At 39.3% G+C, this 21878-nt stretch overlaps 1 protein-coding gene across 1 annotated transcript in view; it reads right to left on the reverse strand.

The window, feature by feature from the left end:
• Window positions 1-21878, reverse strand: part of GFRAL (GDNF family receptor alpha like) — a 75655-nt gene that overhangs the window by 782 nt on the left and 52995 nt on the right. The window contains exons 7-8 of the mRNA XM_061147768.1: window positions 2476-2571; window positions 2275-2347 (exon numbers count right to left, since the gene is read on the reverse strand). Of these exons, the coding sequence (XP_061003751.1) occupies window positions 2275-2347; window positions 2476-2571 (169 nt within the window). The remainder of the gene's footprint in view (window positions 1-2274; window positions 2348-2475; window positions 2572-21878) is intronic.

The raw sequence follows: 21878 nt of genomic DNA on the forward strand, positions 1-21878 counted from the left end.
TAATATGAAATTTGTTTTTCAATACATGTTACAGTCAACTCAACATTTTTGCCTGTAACACTCTCATTGTCATCCAGTAAAGGAACATGACTTTCTATGCAAGTAAGAAAAGAGAAGTTAACAGCTGATATATAGGAAAGTTTGAATAGTCATGGGCCTTATTTACCTGAAACACAAGAGTAATCTGTAAAAAAAACCCCTGGGCCCAGGTGGCAGATGTGAACTTTAAGTGCTAAAAAGTAAAGATTGAGGACCTCTGAGGATTTTGCTAAGCTGGAAAGTTTTTATGCTTCTCCCCATCAGTCCTCTGTGATGGAATATCTAGGCGGGCCCAGTAACTGAACCATGCTTTCAAGTATTCTAAACCAAACAAAGGAAAGTTTAATAAATTCCAAATGCTATTTCCCCCCCTTGAAATTGACTCTAATACTTTGGCCTTTAAACTGTATCTTGGAACTCAAAGAATATCTTTTCATACAAATACAACTTTTAAGGCCTTGAAGAAAAACAGTTTGGTATTGATATTGGTCAGCATCAAATTAAATGGTTAGAGGAGTTGGATCCAACATGGGAATATGTTTAGCTGGGAGTATGTTTAAAAATAAGTAAGCTTGAATGCCTGTGGATAATGCACACACTCATCATGTGCCCGATTTTTGCTGCCACCACACACCTCCCCATTAAGTCTTGGTCTCTGGTCGTGGAGTCCTTGGGGTTTGAGGATCCATAGGTATACCAGCATCATCAAGTTTACTGAATCTTGTTCTCTGAGAATCCTGAGATAAACGTCCACTGGCTCTGCCGCCCTCAGGCCTAATCTTACTGATACATATTTTAGGTGCATGTTTATAATGTATATATCATATATGTATGCACACACACTTAATATATATTTTTCCATAAAATTTAGGATAGTCAAATTATACGAAAATATACACATTTGTATATATGGAGAAATCCATGGACTGCATAGTCCATGGGGTCACAAAGAGTTGGACATGCCTGAGCGACTTTCACTTTCACTTCTTACACATTTGTATCATTAATAAGCAAATGAACATCACTGATATTTAGATATCAAATACTTTACTTATTATGGCTTATTATTTATTATTTTATTATTATTTTGATTAAAAATAAGCAACTGAGCACCACTTTATATCTCTTTGTAAGTGTTAAATAAGTGGAAAAATTTTGAACCCCAGACATTTAGATGTCTACAATTGATATATCTTTAACCTAAGGTCTCACATTCACAATGAAGACCAAGGAAAGGAAAGAGCCAAGGAAAGAAGATTCACAGCCAAGGAAAGAGATTTGGAAAAAGTAAATTACGTCAGGCAACAGGAATAAGTTCTTTTAAGGTGCCTGATGAGGCCTCATTTCATACCTCACTTAATAAGTGTACAAAAATAAGAATAAAACTCAGCTTATAAGAAATTAAAGACTATACCTTCAGGTAAATATAAGGTGTGTGAAACACGACAGGTGCATTATATGAGCAGATTAATCCTGCAAGGGATCTGAATAAGGAATGCAGCAAAGTTCCATTTGGATTTCATAGGAAAACCAGGGGGAAGATTGAGAGCCACTTCACTGGAAGAACAGTGCATATGTGTTTATAAAATGCAGTGTGAAAACTGGAGCCCATTATACAGAGTGAAGTAAGCCAGAAAGATAAAGACCAATACAGTATACTAACGCATATATATGGAATTTAGAAAGATGGTAACAATAACCCTATATGCAAAACAGAAAAAGAGACACAGATGTACAGAACAGACTTTTAGACTCTGTGGGAGAAGGCGAGGGTGGGATGTTTCGAGAGAACAGCATCGAAACGTGTATATTATCTAGGGTGAAACAGATCACCAGCCCAGGTTGGATGCATGAGACAAGTGCTCGGGCCTGGTGCACTGGGAAGACCCAGAGGGATCGGGTAGAGAGGGAGGTGAGAGGGGGGATCGGGATGGGGAATACATGTAAATCCATGGCTGATTCATGTCAATGTATGACAAAAACCACTACAATATTGTAATTAGCCTCCAACTAATAAAAATAAATGAAAAAAAAATGCAGCGTGATTCATCCAGTGTGAGGACACTTCCCTTACATATGAAGACAGGGTAACGTTCTCACAGACCCCTCCCACGATTCCCGTGTCTTAAGGGAGACGCGCTCCTTCCCGGCCCTGCTGAGCACTGCCGTCCTGACCTGTGGTCCCACAGGGCTGGTCCCCTTACAGCCCCTCCCCGCTGAGCTGCATCCTGTTACCTCAGTCTGACCATCACCAGGAGAAGGATCCCGCAGGTGACCATCAGGCACATGAGAGCATAGATGACTTCTCCTAGAAGTAAAAGATGTTTTTAAAGGACTGCACTTTTAGAGAGAATAAATACTGAAGATATGTCAGAGGGTGGATTTTTAGTATATATGCTGCTGAAGCAAGCACCAGAGGATGGAGTTTTAACTGACCATTGAAGGGGGGATGAAATCCACTGAGGGTTATCTCCTTTGCATGTTTTCCTTTTTGCAATGCAATGCCTTTGACCTTAGACAGGGTCAGATAATCTGAAAGAAAACAATGAAAATGAGGTGAAAGTATATCAAAGTCATGCATTATTTTTATCCCGTGGGTTGTAATTTGCTTTATAAGACCACAATTTGTTTCTATGATGTTATTTTAATATAATATTGATATGACAGATTTGGGTAGAAGGGGAACACTTTTATTCAATTTTAACAGCCTTTTTCACCTTTAATCAAATAACTGCATAATTGAAGTTGCTTTTTAAAAAAATATTACTAGAATAATGGTTACATTTTATAATATAGTTGATTTTACCTTATACATAGACTAGGGAAAAAATACAATAATTTAAAGCTGCACATTGGGATACTGAAAAATATTCCTTCATTACAAGAGTGATTGAGTGCACATTTCCCCAAGACCCACTGTATTTGTGAATTTTTAGAGTACATTCAGGAGAGTCCCTAAACTCTGCTCAACTTTCTACCTAGACCCTTCAATATCTGGTTTTGCTTATTCCCCTATTCTGTCTCCCTTTTTGAACCACCTTTTTTTATATTGGCTTTACATATTTTTGCCTCACTTAAGGGCTTTCCTGGTGGCTCAGATGGTAAAGAATCTGCCTGCAATGTGGGAGACCTGGGTTCGATCCCTGGGTTGGGAAGATCCTTGGAGAATGGCATAGCAACCCACTCAAGTATTCTTGCCTGGAGAATCCCATGGGCAGAGGAACCTGGTGGGCTACAGTCCATGGGGTCACAAAGAGTCAGGGGTCCTCTTGACCAGTCTGTAGCCCTCTTCTTCTTGTTTATATTGTCCTAAACGTATTCCACCCTCACTTCACAACTCATAAGACAAGAAGTTGCAAACTTTGGATCTTTGGACTTAACTGAGCTCTGATTTAGGTGATTTTATTGATAACTTTGAAGTGAAATCACCCCTAGTTTTGATTTAAGTTGACACAAACATATATGTCAAACATACCAATAACTTATTTCTTTAATGATAATGGTTCAGGTGGGTTTTAAGTCTCAAAAGAATAAAAGAAAGAAAAGAAAAATGAAGGAAACTGAGGTGGAGCCTCCACTTGAGAGAGAGTTTGCTATCTTCTGTTACAGATGTTTCACACATTTTGAGACCTGGAAGTCTGAGTGGATAGATTTTTTTTGCAGAAGTGAGTGTATCAAATAAACAGGGTATTGCATCCAATGACAAAAGGCTCTGAGCGGGAAAGGAGAGGAGGCATGTTAACCAACAGTCCCATTTAGTCCTCTCTGCCCAGGACTGATGCTGTCAGGAGCCAGTTCCTTGGAGCCGAGGTGTGAGGTCTACCCTGAATACCTGGTGGAAATCACAGGAACCAGACTGTTTGAGATCAGTGATAAAATGATCAGGGTGGGTGCAGGAGAAGCAGCCTACCGTAAGAGCGAGAAAGGTACCTGAGAATTTTGTCACTGAAAATTAATTCTCAAGGAGTTAAGGCATTAGCACACAGTTCAGGCATTAACTGTTATGACATTTTTAGCTTAAGATTGTTTTAGTCCCCAACTCACCTATCAGATTATCACATATTTATAGAAGTCTGACCTTCTTAGGACGTGAAAAGTCAACCTCTTCTGAATGTAAAAGCAATAGAAGTAGAGCTTTTTTTTTTTTCACTTTTGTGGTTATAAAATAATTCTGTTATTCACTAGAAACTCAGAATGGAAAAATTGAGCTATTTCGAATTTTTTTTTAACAGTGGTGTTTTTTAGGGAAGAATTAATTTCAATCGAGTTAAACATACAGATGTTTAGTGAACTAAATGATCATAATTAAATTTTATATTTAAATAAATTGGAATATTAAGGACACATTATTTCACTTCTCTTTTAAATTCTATGGTGTTTCGTGACATTTTAGACAGTTCATTAACTAAATGTAAATGTATGTAATGTACATTGGCCGATTATTCAAATGATGCTATAATTTTCCTTTGTGAAATTCTACACCTCAGTACATTTTGACTAGTTAGGTATCACAATTCATCTTTATATTAGAAAAAAGGTAGGATTTTGATTAATCAGGCTATCTTTTAGATATATAACTGCCTAAGGTAATTGTTAAGCATTCACCTAGTAAGGCTTAGAAAGAATTGTCTTATTCACTAAATTTCACTCACATGGAACTCATTAACAAGGTTATAATAGATCAATGACAGAAATGCTAGCTAATGATCCCAGTGAAAATTTTAATGTGACTAGCAGTCACTCCACAATCTTAAATATTGTACCCTAGGAGAATACCAAATATCAGTTAGAAGAGATTAATGTTACAGAGGGTTTCTTGGCTACTGAAGCCCATTGGAGATTGTCCCCCACCTTTTATAAACAGTGAGGTTTACTGTGTTTTATAACCATGAAATTAAAGTCGGCAGAGTTAATAACCGACCTCAGTCCCACACCATCTGCTATATTTATAGATAAACATTGTCTGTGACTTGTTTATCTTAACTCCTACCCTAGAGGAATTAGATACTATTATGAACTAAATTGTAAAATCCCTGTACATTTGACGGGAAATCAAGATTAATTTCAGCCTTACAGTAAGAACAAATTTAAATAGTATTCTCCCCAAATGAGCTACAGAGATGGGATCATTTCTCTCCTTTTTTTTTCTTCCAAAAATCTTGCACAGCAGTGGCTGAGAGCTGATGCAGCCCAAACCTCCACTTTGTATAATTTATATGAAGTAGTAAATGCATTGTAAAAAATGCGGCGGATCAGACACAAAGTCATGGTTTAAAAATAAATGTCAGAGTTCTTGAGACAAATTAACTTGAGTACAAACTACAGATTTGTCAACCTTCAATTAAAGCATAACCCAGAAGAGTCTGATTGGGAGAAAAATTTGATGAAAGGAACATTTTCATCGAATCATTTTTAAAATATATTAATGTATCTGTCTTTTTTTAATGGAAGTAGAGTTGATTTACAATGTTGTGATAGTTTCAGATGTACAGCAACGTGATTCAGTTTTCTATGTATATTTATATATTTCATGTTGATGTATGACAGAAGTTAACAGCATTATAATTATCCTTAATTAAAAGTTAATAAATTATATATACATACATACATATGTATATATACATTACTTTTTGGAGAAGGAAACGGCAACCCACTCCAGTACTCTTGCCTGGAGAATCTCACGGACAAAGGAGACTGGCAGGCTACAGTTCGTGGGATTGCAAGAGTAGGACACAATTTAGCGCTATCTATGTTATTTTTAAATTCTTTTCCATTAGAGATTATTACAAGATACTGAATATAGTTCCCTGTTCTAAATAGTAGGTCCTTGTTAGTTATCTACTTTATACATAGTAGTGTATACATGTTAATCCCAAACTCTGGATTCATTCCTATTAATGAATCCCGTGGCATAGTTAAAATTCTATTGTCTTCTTTCTAAGTTTAAATAAACAGCACCAATACCATGACAACATCTTATTGAGAAAGGAAAATTAAAGGATACTCTTCTTGTGTATCCTAGGCCTGGTGTTATTTCTAATTTGGTCAATATTGTCTCACCTGAAGGTATATTAATTCCCAAATTAGAAATGAGTTTTTAATTGCTTCACCTAATGATCAGAATTGAGATTCCATACATCATGAACTCTTTCAATCATCAGTGTATGAAAACCTCCTTCTAAAGTGGATTGAAGGGGCATTGCTGCTGGGAGAAGGGAAAATATATCAGCAGCAATAAGTCTGAAAAGCCTATACATTATCAATATGATAAATCAAGGTTTAAACACCTAACATGGATATAACACCATTGCTACTAAAATGCATGCCTCGAAACTAAACCAATTAAGTAATATGCTTTCCTTAAGCAGTTATAACAGGAATCAACAAGGCATAGTCTTTTATTTAACTCATAAACTTCAAAGAAAAGTATGTCTTAGGTTTAGTTGCCAGGGGCTGGGGTGACACAGAAACTTGAGATATTAGTCAATGGGTATAAGATTTCAGTTATGCAGAATGAATGAGTCTAGGAATCTGTTGTATACCATAGGGCCTATTGTTAACAATGCTTACAGTTTTCCTGAAAGGGTAGATCTTAGGTTACCCATTGCGGATCAGTCCCCTTCTTGGATCACCAAAGAACTTTCGTGACTCAACGAAGCTGTGAGTCATGCCGTGCAGGGCCACCCAAGACAGACGGCTCATAGTAGGGTGTTCTGACAAAAGGTGATCCACTGGAAGGGGGAACAAACCACCCCAGTACACTTGACATGAGAACCGCGTGAACTGTATAAAAGCCCCAAAAAATATGACATCAAAAGATGAATCCCCCAGATCTGAAGGTGTCCAACATGCTACTGGGGAAGAATGGAGGAGATTTACCAATAGTCCCAGAATGAATGAAGTGGCTGGGTCAAAGTGGGTACGACGCTCAGTTGTGGACGTGTCTGTCGATGAAAATAAAATCCAATGCTGCAAAGAACAGTATTACATAGGAACCTGAAATGTTAGGTCCATGAATCAAGGAAAATTGGATGTGGTCAAGTAGGAGATGGTAAGAATAAACATTGCCATCCTAGGAATCAGTGAACTAAGATGGACGGGAATGGTGAATTTAATTCAGATGACCATTATATCTACTACTGTAGGCAAGAATCCCTTAGAAGAAATGGAGTAGCCCTCATAATCAACAAAAGAGTCCTAAATACAGTACTTGGGTGCAGCCTCAAAAATGACAGAATAATCTTGGTTTGTTACCGAGGCAAGCCATTCAACATCACAGAAATCCAAGTCATGCCCCTACTGTGGATGCCAAAGAAACTGAAGTTGGTCAGTTCTATGAAGACCTAGAAGACCTCCTAGAACTAACACCTAAAAAAAGATGTCCTATTCATCACTGGGGATTGGAATGCAAAAGTAGGAAGTCAAGATATACTTGGAACAACAGGCAAGTTTGGCCTTGAAGAACAAAATGAAGTAGGGCAAAGGTTAACTGAATTCTGCCAATACAATGCACTTGTCATAGAAAATACCTTTTTTTCAACAACGCAAGAGACTTTATACATGGACATCACCAAATGGTCAATACTAAAATCAAATTGATCATATTCTTTGTAGGCAAAGATGGAGAGCTGTATAAAGTCAGCAAAAACAAGACCTAGAAGTGACTGTGGCTCAGATCATCAGCTTCTCATAGCAAAATTTAGGTTTAAATTAAAGAAAAATGGGAAAAACAATGGGCAAGCGAAGTAAGACTTGCCTCCTGCATGAATTCACAGTAGAGGCAACAAATAGATTCAAGAGACTTGATCTAGTTAACAGTGTGCTTGAAGAACTATGGACAGAGATCTGTACAGGAGGTGGTGAACAAAACCATCCCAAAAGAAAAAGAAAAGAAAAGGCAATGTGGTTACTTGAGGTGGCTTTACAAATAATGGAAGAAGGAAGAGAAGTGAAAAGCAAGGGAGAGAGAGAAAGTTACATCCAATTAAACCCAGAGTTCCAAAAAATAACTAGAAGAGACAAGAAGGCCTTCTTCAATGGACAATCCTTAATAACAGAAGAAAAAAACAAAAGGGGGAAAACTAGAGATCTCTTCAGGAAAATTAGAAACATCATGGGAGCATTCTGCCCAAAGATGTGCACAATAAAGGATAAAAATGGTGGAGACCTAGTAGACGCTGAAGAGATCAAGAACAGATGGAAAGAATACATGGAAGAACTGTATATAAAGATCTCAATGAACTGGATTACTGTGGTGGTGTGGTTAGTGATCCAGGGCAGAAATTCTGGAGGGTGAAGTCAAGTGGGCCTTAGGAAGCACTGCTATTAATAAAGTTAGGAGATGTGATGAAATTTCAGCAGAAATACTCAAATCCCTGAAGTGTGATGCCATCAAGGTTTTACCTTCATTATGTCAGCAAATCTGGAAGACCTAGCAGTGGCCACAGGACTGGAAAAAGTCAATCCTCATCCCATTTGCCAAGAAGGGTAGTACCAAAGAATGTACTAACCATCAAACAATTGCACTCATCTCCCATGCTAATAAGGTCATGCTTAAAATCTTGCATCCTAGGCTTCAGCATTTTGCAAGCCAAGAACTTCCAGATTTCCAAGCTGGGTTTAGAAAAGGAAGAGAAATTAGAGAGCAAATTGCCAACATTCGCTGGATTATAGAGAAAGCAAGGGAATTCCAGTTAAACATCTATCTGTTTCATAGACTACACTGAAGTCTTTAACTGTGAATCATGACAAACTGTGGAAAGCTCTTAGATAGATGGGAATACCAGACCATCTTAGCTGTCTCCTGAGAAACCTGGATGCGGGTCAAGAAGCAACAGTTAGAACCCTGTATGGAACAATTGATTGGTTCAAGGTTGAGAAAGAAGTACAACAGGGCTGTCTACTATCACCCTGTTTGTGTAACCTATACACTGGGCACATCATGAGAAATGTTGGGCTGAATGAATTACAAGCTGGAATCAAGATAGATGGGAGAAACATCAGCAACCTCAGATATGCGGATACCACTCTAATGCAGAAAGTGAAGAGGAACTGAAGAGCCTCTTGATGAGGGTGAAGGAGGAGAGTGAAAGAGTCAGCTTAAGACCAGATATTTAAAAGACTAAGATCATGGCATCTGGCCCCAATACTGAATGGAAAATAGAAGGGAAAAGTTGGAAGTAGTGACAGATTTCCTCTTCTTGAGCTTCAGAATCACTGCAGACAGTAACTGCAGCAATGAAATCAGAAGACAATTGATTCTTGGCAAGAAAGCAATGACAAACCTAGATAGTGTGTTGAAAAACAGAGACATAACTCTGCTAACTAAAGTCTGTATTGTCAAGGCTATGGTCTTCCCAGTGGTCATGTATGGTTGTGAGATCTGGACCATAAAGAAGGTAGAAAGCCAAAGAATTGATGCCTTCAAACTGTGGTGCTGGAGAAGACTCCTGAAAGTCCCTTGGACTGCAAGGAGATCAAACCAGTCAATCTTAAAGGAGATAAACCCTGAATAGTCACTGGACAGACTGATGCTGCAGCTCCAGTGTTTTGGTCATCTGATGCAAACAGCCAACTCACTGGAAAAGTCTCTGATGCTGGGAAAGATTGAGGGCAGAAGGAGAAGAGAGCATCAGAGGATGAGATGGCTGGACGGCATCTGATGCAATGGACATGATCTTGGACAAACTCTGGAAGATGGTGAGGGACAGGGAGGCCAGGCACTCCATGGGGTCACAAAGAGTCTGACACGACTGGGCGACTCAACAACAACAAGAAGAAGATCTTAGGTTTCATGTTTAAAATGGTGCCAAATGCAAGTTCATGTGCCTGCTGCACAGTGAGGGCAAACAAACCAAAACATCAGAATTTGGAACGCAGAAAGTTTTACTGCAGAGCCCAGAAAGGAGAACAGGTGGCTTATGCTCAAAATACCCCACAATCCCTGTAGGGAAGTGTTTTTAATGGCCAGGTGAAGGGAGGGCTCACAGGGCATGCGATCAGCTTGTGCACAGTTCTCTGATTGGTTGATATTGATTTAGCTGGGCAGTTAACATCATCAATCTTTAGGCACCAGAAGGTCCAGACTACACGCTCATGGTCATCAAGCAGTTAATTTCTTTCATTTGGTGGTGGTTTTAGCATCTGAAAAACTCAGAAAATATGCATCAGACATTAGGAGCTAAAGAAGGGGGTCTGCCCCAGGAAAGGCCCAGAAGGTCCTGCTTGTTTACATCATCACACAAAATAAAAGGAATTCCCTGATGATCCAGTGGTGAAGTCTCCATGCTTCCAATGCAGGGGGCACAGGTTCAGTCCCTGGTGGGGGAACTAAGATCCCTCATGCCACGCAGCTTGGGCCAAACAAATAATAATAACAGAGCACAGCAGGAAACCTTAGGGGTGATGGATATGCTTGTGATACAGATTATGGTGATGGTTTTATGGTGTCTGCGATATCTTCAAACTCACCAAACTGTTTGCATTAAACATGTATAGCTTTCTGTATGTCAAAACCAGGACACATATAAATGAATTAATAAATCTTTAAGACCTGGAATAGGAAATGGCAACCCACTCCAGTATTGGAAAATTCCACGGATAGAGGAGCCTGGTAGGCTACAGTCCATGGGGTAATGAAGAGTTGGACACAACTGAGTGACTGAGCACACATACCTGCAAGAACATTTGCCTTGATCCTTGTCAAGAGCCAGAAGTTCAGCATGAGACAACGACTACATTGACAAGCCTGGCAACTGCTCTTTTATCCATGATTGAGTGACAGAAGTGTTCACACATCTAGTGGGTTTGCTCAGTGATTATGGTGAGTTTCAACTGCACCTCTAAAATATCTCAAATAGTCACACTTCCTAATAGTTTCTGCAAATAATGAAGTAGTCACTGAGAAATGGCTTTTGGAATGCCAATGATACTGTTTCTGATAACTAACACTAGATTCCATCAATATAGTGTTAGAAAGCCATGATTTTAAAAGTTGAAACTAAAACAAAAGTCTGTCACCTGCATTTTGGGGCACATACAACATGACTAAGGATAGAGATTTGAAAATAGGAATAGAACATATCTGTAAGGGGCTTCCCAGGAGGCACTAGTGGTAAAGAACTTGCCTGCCAATGCAGGAGACATAAGAGACACAGATTCAGGTTCAGTCCCTGGGTCAGGGAGATCCCCTGGAGGAGGGCATGGGAACCCAGTCCAGTACTCTTGCCTAGAGAATCCCGTAGACAGAAGAGCCTGGAGAGCTACAGTCCACAGGGTCACAAAGAGTCAGACACAACTGAAGTGCCTACATGAATGTATCTGTAAATACACAAATTTGCATGTATACAGAATTACAAAATTTGGTCTGACTTCTTAGACTATTTTAGTCAAAATTTCTACAGTGATGCATTCTGCCTCATTCTTGACTGTCATCACCATCTCAGGAATGAGTCATTTAATACTTTCTACTCTTCCAAATACTATTGATGGTCAGTTCTAACTAAAATGGACAGTATCTTTCAGACTGCTCCTTTATCAACTCAAGATGATGAATCTACTCTCCTTTTTTGGCACGGCAACCTGGAGTCTCTCTCCTACGTGCATATCTATGTTTGTGGGCAGAAAGAGAGCATGAGAAATCACACGTAAGCAGGCCACATATAGCCATACTTTTCAAACATTAATATGAATCTCTGGATACCTTAAAATGCCAGTTTGATTCAGTAGATCTGGGATAATGCAGAGATTCTGAATCTCTTAAAACTTCCCAGGTGCTTCTGCTTCTAGCAAATATAATATTTTATATATATATATATATGTATATATATATACACACACACACATATATATTCATATATATATATACATAGAATATAGAATGGGAGAGAATATGCACATACATAATTATGCAACATACAAAATGTTTCACTTCCATGTATATGGCTTAATATCAATACTTTACAAGGCAGTTTGACAGACACTGTTTAAATTTTGAACAACTAGCCACACAGGAAATATTAGCTCACCTTAAAGAAACTCAGACTCAGAATAGTTGCCCAAGATCACAGAGTCAATGAATAGTGAAAATGTGATTTGTGGCAAAATTTTTTTAATCAATTATATATTTTAAAAACCTCATGGAGACTACAAAAACATGTAAAACATTTTCAGCTTTTTCCAATGTAGCAGCCAACTGGATTAGAAAATAGATTTTTTAAAAAAGGAAATAGATTTGAAAAATAATAAAGACCAGTTGAATTTGATAGTGTTATACAATAAGAACGGAGGAGGCAATGGCAACCCACTCCAGTACTCTTGCCTGGAAAATCCCATGGATGGAGGAGCCTGGTGGGCTGCAGTCCATGGGGTTGCTAAGAGTCGGAAATGACTGAGTGACTTCACTTTCACTTTTCACTTTCATGCATTGGAGAAGGAAATGGCAACCCACTCCAATGTTCTTGCCTGGAGAATCCCAGGGACTATGGGAGAATCCCAGGTCTATGGGGTCTCACAGAGTCGGACACGACTGAAGTGACTTAGCAGCAGCACCAGCAGCATACGATAAGAAACATTTAGTAATATGTGATCACAAATGTCTATGGTTATATCTATAAGTTTGAGTCTTAAAGTGGAAAAAAGTACATGTATATGTATTTCTGTTGCCAAAATTCACAATAGAAGATATAAAATCTAATAAAATGTCTCATATATAGCTGTAGGATTTTTCAGTGTCTTGCACATACCTTTGAGATATGTTCATCATTTTCAAGGTCATCAAATAAACCACCACTTTAACTTTGACATTTAACAGAAATATGAAAAAAAAAAAAAATGAATGCCACAGTTTTCAAAGTGGTTACCTTAGATTTTGATATCAATAGAATATTTCTGTTTTTACAGATGTAGAGTTAGGACCATATGTAAAACTTTCCAGAATATTCACCAGGCAAAGGGCATACAAAGAATAATACACAAAAGCTCAGTGTTACTATTTAAGATCAGACTTGGCTATTTTTGTGCTTGCTATAGTATACATCTCCATCAATACAACCTGAGTCTCAGATAAAAAATATAAAGCAACCCCATGGTTAAATCTGTCAATATCTGGAACGAGTTTAATAGAAACAAAGTGTGTTTCCGAAGTTGAACGTTTTCAACTAACTTTTATCTTGAATTATATAAGTACTAGGAGATCTTGTGATAAGACAAATGTAAGCTAAGAATAGAAATAACTTATGCAATACCTTATCGATTTTATAAGTTTATGTTTTCATATATGGAGGATTTTAATGTACAGAATTTTTTAAAGAAAAAGTATATGTGATAAAACCATTAATTGTCCAGATAGCTTTCTGATGTCTTCATTTGGAATTAATTGATTCACTAGTGTCTACCCCTTTGGAACTGTATAAGACTTTGCCTGGCTGGTGTACAAAATTTTTTCCTGTGCTGATGGAAAACACCAAGGAAAAGAGAGGGAAATAAAATAAAGGATAGAGATAGATTTTTGGAGAGTCTTCACAGTTATTTGGAATGACGAGATGATTGAGAAAGCTTTGCAAGTTATTGAGTTTTAAAATGGAAAAAGAAAGTATTTAATTGCAGTATTTCTTCACTGCACATACATTTGTAAATCTTCAGGGAGAAGTTGACTATCAAAGTATGATAAATGCTGTTAATTTTCCTTAGACAGCATCTTTCTTGAGAATAGACACCATATCCATCTAGTTTATAATATAACATGAATGTCACAATGCCATGTCCATGCAGTTATCTGATGGCCAAAAGTGTATATTAGCAAATTTCACGTCTGAAATAGCACATCTGTCACTGCCTAATGACATACATTTATGGTAGCTCAGTGGTAAAGAATCTGCCTGCAAAAAAGGAAGAAAAGAAAGTGAAGTCGCTCAGTCGTGTCCGACTCTTTGAGATCACATGGACTGTAACCTACCAGGGTCCTCCATCCATGGGATTTTCCAGGCAAGAATACTGGAATGGGTTGCTGTTTCCTTCCCCAGGAGATCTTCCCGACCCAGGGATTGAACCTGGGTCTCCCGCATTGTAGGCAGACGCTTTACCATCTGAGCCACAAGGGAAGCTCTCACAAAAAAGGAGGCCGCCTGCGATACAGGAGGTTCGATGCCTGGGTTGGGAAAATCCCCTGGAGAAGGAAGTGGCAACCCACTTCAGATTTCTTGCCTGGAGAATCCCATGGACAGAGGAGCCTGGCGGACTACAGTCCAACGGGCCATAAGAGTCGGACACAACTTAGTGACTGAACCACCACACCATAAAATTATATAATGTTTAGTTCTTTCTCATCTTTAACTGATGTTAGCCAAGGAGCTTCACATTAATCCCATATTTTCACATATTGTCACCACTTCTTCAAATGCAAATTCATTGTCCAAACTGCAATGCATATGGGTACTTGGCCAACAAACATCTATTAAGAAGCTATTTCACTTGATGATTAATTCTGTCAGGTTTCTTCACTGATGGGCAAAGATTAAGCATCTTGGTCATTAGTAAAGGAGATAACTAACAGCAAGAATTTTGAGAATTTATCTGAGTTCCACTTTTCTTGTTTGTAAAATGAGACTAGTAACACCTATGTTTGTGAGATTTTTTGATAGTGAAAACTAGTACTAAAGTAACAGAGCTCTTGGGGACTTCTATGATGAAAAAAAAAAAAGTACACTCGTGGGAAGGGAAGAGCAATAAGGATAAGAAAAGGGATTCCTTTGATAGTTCTTTTTCTTTTTTCATTTATTAATTTGGCTGTGCTGGGTCTTAGTTGCATGCGCCATGTGGGATCTAGTTCCTTGATCAGGGATTGAATCTGGGCCCCCTGCATTGGAAATAAGGAGTCTTAGCCACTAGACCAACCAGGGAAGTCCCTTGATGGTTATTTTTCTCTTCTTTTCCCCCTTCCTTTCATTTCTCCCTTGCTTCCTTTCCATGGAAAGATCTCCTGAGGCCAACTGACTAAAGTAGAACATCTTGTCATTTTGGATTTCAGAAACCTTACTCCAGGTAGACACAGTAAAGTGAAAGTTTGTTAGGAGAGGCAAAGTTTTCTAAGCTGTACCATGAAACATTAGCTATGAAGAATACTTTTATGTGCTAGAAAATAAAAAAGTCCATAAGTAAGTGACTTCAGAAACTTCTAGATTAGACAGAATAAATCATGGGCTTTTTTTTTTTTTTTTTTTTTTTTGCTGCAAATATTTTCAATATTTTTTAGCTATACCAGTGGGGCACACTTTACGAAAATTTATTTTCTCTGTAGGTTATATCTGGGAATCCATTAAAAATTTTTGTAAGACACAGGCCTATGTTATTTATAGACAAATATTTATACATTTGTGTGGGCATAAGATTCTTATCAAGGATTCTTATTTGTACTTAGTCAACGGAAGTTCATAGAACACCATACAGACAGTATTCTATGTCCATCAACGTAGGTACTAATTTAGGTACTAACTTATAATCCTCTCCTCTAGTAAGTACACATATTTCCAAGCACCTGACACCAAAATTTCTCTTGTTCTCTACTCCAGGGAGTCAAACAAAATTTACAGCCTGTGGTTTGGGAGAAGCCTGACCTCTCAAATGCTACTCTCATTGTCTCTTGGAGTGGTTGGCATGATGCAACACTAATTCCAGGTTTACTGTCAATTTATCTGCTATTCTTCAATTCCTAAACTTGTGCACATGGGATGTGAAGAATTTAGAATCTGCCCCCTACTTCAGAGAGCCATTCCAGCAGAACTAGGAGTTTATGGATCATTTATACCTAGTCACCTATAAATGTTCACAGGACCATGGGATAGAACCAGCATATTTGGACCCAAGTAATGAATGGCACCCCACTCCAGTACTCTTGCCTGGAAAATTCCATGGACGGAGGAGCCTGGTGGGCTGCAGTCCATGGGGTCACTAAGAGTTGGACACAACTGAGCAACTTCACTTTCACTTTTCACTTCATGCATTGAAGGAGGAAATGGCAACCCACTCCAGTGTTCTTGCCTGGAGAATCCCAGGGACAGGGGAGCCTGGTGGGCTGCCGTCTATGGGGTCACACAGGGTCAGACATGACTGAAGTGACTTAGCAGCAGCAGCAGCAATGATCTCCCAGTTGAGTAATTACTTCCTACTTCAAAACCAGAACTGTGGCAATCAACATGGTGTATATTTGTAGGATGATACATGACCCTGTTCTTGATGTAATTTTGGATAAGGTGAAAATGTGATTCATGTGCAGTGGGAATTGACAAGGGACACCTCAGGGAAAGGTACACATCTGATGAATGGTGAGAAGTAAGGCTAATTTACATTCTGGGTGTTCTTGAAAATTGAATGAAGGCCTTTAGATGTGGGAGGAATGAAAGCAAGGGCCATGGGCAGCCCACAGAAATAGCATGATCAAGACAGTTTGAGAATTCGTCTATCCCTGGTAGGGAGATGTAAGGAGGAAGGGACAGTAGCAGTTTAGGCTTGAGAAGGTGAAAACTGAAAATCAGTGGGAGAAGCTAGAGCAGAGAAGAGACCAAGTGTAAGGGCATATTTCACAAAGAGATGTCTGCTGGAAATTAGAATCATGTAGGGCAGAGTAGCAGAAGCATCAGAATCAGATCTGGAGTCTTTCTCACTCCGGCAGTGTCATTGTGGGTAACTTACTCCTCCTCTGCTCTCTTGAAAATGGGATAATGCCAACCACAAAATTCAATTAAAAATTAAAAGTGACAGTAAGTAACAAGAGTTCAGAATTATGTTTGGTACAAAATAAGTGCTCAATAAATTATACCATTTAAAAAATATTACATAATTTAGAGTATTATTTGATATTTAAAGTCCAGAGTTAAATAAAAAATGACCTTTGGGTTCTTTTTTTTTTTTTTTTTTTAATTTGACCTTTGGGTTCTTGAGAGAATAGATTTGGGTTCTATCAGAATAGATTTGAAGTGAAAGATAAAAGTGTTATAGAGGGCGGAACTGTGATGTTCACCTCTCTACTTTTCAACCTCAGGGTAAAGAACCCCGACTTTGGAACCAGAACTCCAGCACAATCTTAGTTGAGTCATCCACTGGCTGCAACAGCCTTGGACAAGTTACCTTAGTCTCTGAGCCTCATTCTGCTCACATGTAGAAAGGGATTTGAGATAGACTGTGTGATTTTACTTGATTTTTAAAATTGAAGTATAATTGATTCACAAAGTGTGTTAATTTCAGGTGTACAACAAAGTGATTAAGTTATATATATATATACCTTTTCAGATTCTTTTCCATTATGATTTATCACAGGATATTGAATATAGTTCCTTATGCTATACAGTAGGTTCTTGTTTTTTTATATACAGTAGCATATATCTGTTAATCCCAAACTCCTAATCTATCCCTACCCCTAGATTGTATTATTTTGCAGGACTCCTCTTTCACTCTAAAGGATTATATGCCCACCACCCATGCCATGTGACTTAGAGGACCACTTTATTTGGGAAGAATCTGTTTATTAGCCCACTGCCATTGGGCTTGACCTTGACTTGAATTAGTAAAATACATAAGCAGTGACAATGTGCGTGTTGTATTCAAGCAGAGGCTTGAGTGAGTCCATCGCTTAGTTTTTGTATGTATATGTTATACTCAAGCACAGGCTTGAGTGATTCTGTTGCTTGGATTTTGTCTCTGCCATGAGAATGTTGTGTTTCAAAGAGCGCCATGCCTTTAGCCTGAGTGTAGAAATGGGGGGGGGGGCAGAGCCTCAGCTAACAGTTCAGAGCTGCCTACATGTGACAGAAGCTAGAAATCAGTCTTTGGGTTTATAAGTCACTGAATTTTGGATAGTGTGCCTAACTGCCTACCCCTGCAAAAGCTGAGTCATTCGGGGGTAATAATAAACCACAAATGGAAATTGTTAACAGAAGGTAGGTTCTTAATAATACTACCTCTTTCTCTTCTCTCCTGTCTTATGTCTGTCAATTGAATGGCAGGTAGAAGGAGAAGAAAGAAGTGAAAAAAAGTTTAAAGAAAGGTGAGAAAACAGGAGACAGAGACCTGACTTGGACAAAGGTGGGGAGATCTGTGAAGAATGGCCTTCATCTTAGGGATAAGAATGCTTTTCTCTCTTTTGGCGCATGGGATAGTCATGCAGTCTCTCCTCTCTCATGCATCAAAGCTAATGTCAAGTTCATGAGTGTGAGCTCAGTCACTCAGTCATGTTGGAGGCTCCTCTGTCCATGGGATTTCCAGACAAGAATACTTTAGGGGGTTGCCATTTCCTCCTTAAGGAGAGCTTCCTGACCCAGGGATCAACCCTGTGTCTCCTGCTCACCTCCTGCCTTGCAGGTCAATTATTTATTGCTGAGTTTCCAGGGAAGCCCAGTGTCAAGTTCACCTTACTCTTAAAAATAAATATGAGATGTAACATCATTATCTCTACTGGGATTAAACTATATCACAATCAAATAGGGCCCCATTATTTTTATTCCTAATCTCCTTTGACTTGCATTACAAGATTTCTGAGCTTTTTTTTTTTTACATTAAATAAACCCACAAAATCAAAATGAGAATTGGAAATAAAGAGAGGCTACCAGTAAGTATAGACAATAGAGCAATGTGAGGAATAGTATAGATTGTGGAAAGAGGTCAACTTTTGGCTTAAAGCCACAGACTCAAATCCTTGCTCTAAAATGTGTTAAGAGACTTCCTTGGTGGTCCAGTGGTTAGGAACTTACCTGTTAATGCAGGCGACATGGGTCTGATCTCTGGTCTGGGAAGATTCCACGTGCCTTGGGGCAACTAAGCCCCTGCACCACAACCACTGAAGCCGGAGCACCTAGAGCCTCTGCTCCATAACAAGAGGAGCCAGTGCCATGAGAAGCCCACTCACCACAGCTAGAGAGCAGCCCTTGCCTGCAGCGACTAGAGAAAGCCCGCATGCAGCAACAGAGACCCAGGGCAGCCAGAACACAGAAATAAAATGAAAAAGTGTAAAATACGCTAAATATGTGACTGGGGGTACTTAACAAACAAACTCTTTTGTGCCCAGTTTCCTATTCAATTTGATGAAAGTTATAATATTGACTGTCTTATTGTGAGGATTGAATGAGACAAGTATAGTGCAGAGGGTCCACATAGGAGCTATACTTTTTTTAATTGAAAACTGTATTTTGATTGTGGTTGGATATCAGCATTAACTACAGAGCATTTAAAATTAGAGCCCTTGGCCTTATCACTACAGGTTTTAAAGGTCAAGGGAGAAAAGGGGATAAAGTGCTAGACAATCTTCATTTCAAAATCTCTCTAGACACTTTCAATGCATAGTCAGGATGGAGGACCATCAGGCAGGACAAGACACATGGTTTTGAAGATGGAAGAAACAGATCAGATTGTAAACCACACTACTGTAAGCTAGTGCCTTAGAAGTTCTTAGTGAGGAAAAAAAGAGGAAGAGGCTGGGGAGTTTAACAGATCAAGTCTTCGAAAAAAGTCAGTAATGGGTGGGCATGACCAGGTTATGGATAATAACTGCAAAGCTAGTTTTATCAATAGAAGGAAAATCTCTTTGGATCAGTAAGAGAACTAACCACCACACAGTTGAAAGGTAGTTGAAGTTACCTTTCAACTACCCAGCAGTGTTAAAAGAACAAAAGCGATTAAAACCAACAATACTTCTATTATAGAGGAGGGGTGTTGGAATGGGAGTTTGGGCCAAAGAACTGTGAGAAATATTAACTGGGTCAACTCAGCCATGTAGAAGTGTTGGAAAGAGCTATTAGGATTGTAGACATATGCTTAGTGTACATTTTCAATGTAATAACTACCATATGGACTTTAAACAAACTACCATTGTACATTGTAGGCTGTCTGATACACTGGCAAGAGTAAGAGGCTTGAGATGTAGATACTAAATGATGGCTGTCTAGAAACTAAAAACATCATCCTTAGCATCTTCCCACACAGGACTTACAGACATACGGCTGTATGTCCCTGAGATAAGGTGCCCTTTGAAGAGAGGGTTTTCCTGGTGGCTCAGTGGTAAAGGTTCCACCTACCTAACAGGAGGCTTGGGTTCATTCCCTGAGTTGGGAGGAACCCCTGGAGATGGAAATGGAAGTCCCCTCCAGCATTCTTGCCTGGAGAATCCCATGGACAGAGGAGCCTGGTGGAGAGCTCTATAGTCTGATGGGGGTAAGGCTTCCCTCCTTTCAGACTGCCTGACTCCCAACTGAAGTTGTTTCTCTGTTGCTCGGTCATGTCCAACTCTTTGTGACCCCATGGACTGCAGCACACCAGGCTTCCCTGTCCTTCACTACCTCCTGCAGTTTTCTCAAACTCATGTCCATTGAGTCAGTGATGCCATCCAACCATCTCATCCTTTGTCACCCCCTTCTCCTCCTGCCCTCAATCTTTCCTGGCATTTAGGTCTTTTCCAATGAGTTGGCTCTTTGCAAGAGGTGGCCAAAGTGTTGGAGCTTCAGCATCAGTCCTCCCAGTGAATATTCAGTGTTGATCTCCTTTAGGACTGACTGGTTTGATCTCCTTGCTGGCCAAGGCCAACTGAAGTAGGTGTACCATTAGAGACTAGTGGGCAGCTTCTTTCTGCAGCTGAATTGTTTTGAAAGTCTCTACCATATGCCTACAGTGTCTGGCCAACTGACTCAGGTGCTAACACAGGAGTAAGATGTGAGTCTCAGAGTTCTGTCAGACTCCAAGCATGTTGCAAGTTGGGGAAGTCCAGTGTTCAACCCCAGGGGCAACCAGAGGAAGCTGGTCTGCCCTAAGCCAAAAGCTGGCAAAAAGGAGAGACAGCGGGGACACTCACGGCCATGGACACACGCTTTACAACCACCATCCAACACTCACGCTGCCTGACAAAGCGGCTTCCATTCATTCCACATTCTTTTATCTGGTTTGAAAACCCATTTGTTTACTGTGATTTGTACCACAAGATCCCAATAAGTGCTTTCCAGAGAATAAGGGTGAGAAGAATAATAATTAGATGGTGCTTTTAGAGCTCAGATAAGACATTCTTACAACTTGGAGACTGGACGAATATTTACTGATGTTTGCGATGCTGTGAAGGGTTTTCTTGCTGAAAAGAACTCTACACGCTGGTTTGAGACAATCTGACACTAACAGAAGAGGAACAATTGTCATTACCAATGGATTTTAAAATCTCTACTCCCTACTCACCTGTCTCATGTTAGGGATTTTATTTGTGTAAGTACCGGACTTTGTGTGTGTGTAGGAGTCCTCCTTTAAGATGATATCCCAGCATGTAAGTGCCAGGCCAGGAACTATTAAATGCCCACATATGGTGTTTTATGGGAATATATCTGATGCTGTTATAGTGTTGTCACAAGAATGCGTGGCTCTTTAAGCCAGGAATACACATGCTCATAATAAATGATTTTTATTACCTCACATACACAATGATGATGCGCAGAAAGTAAAAACGAAAGCCTGCTTGCTTTATGTAGCTCTGGCACTGACTCCATCCCCAATTATGGGCAACAAGGGGCTTGTACAGATCCAAGGAAAGCACAAGGGTGGGAAATGGAAAAGAGAGCACCCTGCTTTCATGCACTGGAGCCTGTGGTTGTTCAAACTGTAACAGTCTCATTTTGTTGTTTCATTTCCCTCCATGATCTTCAATGCTCCTTCCTTCTCTAGTGATGCCAAAACCTGAGTTGTCTCACTCATCAATGGCAACTCTTTAATCTTTTCTTTTTGGCTTAGCGCAAAGGACAAAGGCAGGCCTGGATGGTCCACAGAATCTTTCCTGCTCAGTGGCAGACTTTAACCCCTCCCTTAACCTCACCTGAGCCTTT

Source organism: Dama dama, chromosome 7 (genome assembly GCF_033118175.1).
Source record: "Dama dama isolate Ldn47 chromosome 7, ASM3311817v1, whole genome shotgun sequence".
NCBI classification, from domain to species: domain Eukaryota; kingdom Metazoa; phylum Chordata; class Mammalia; order Artiodactyla; family Cervidae; genus Dama; species Dama dama.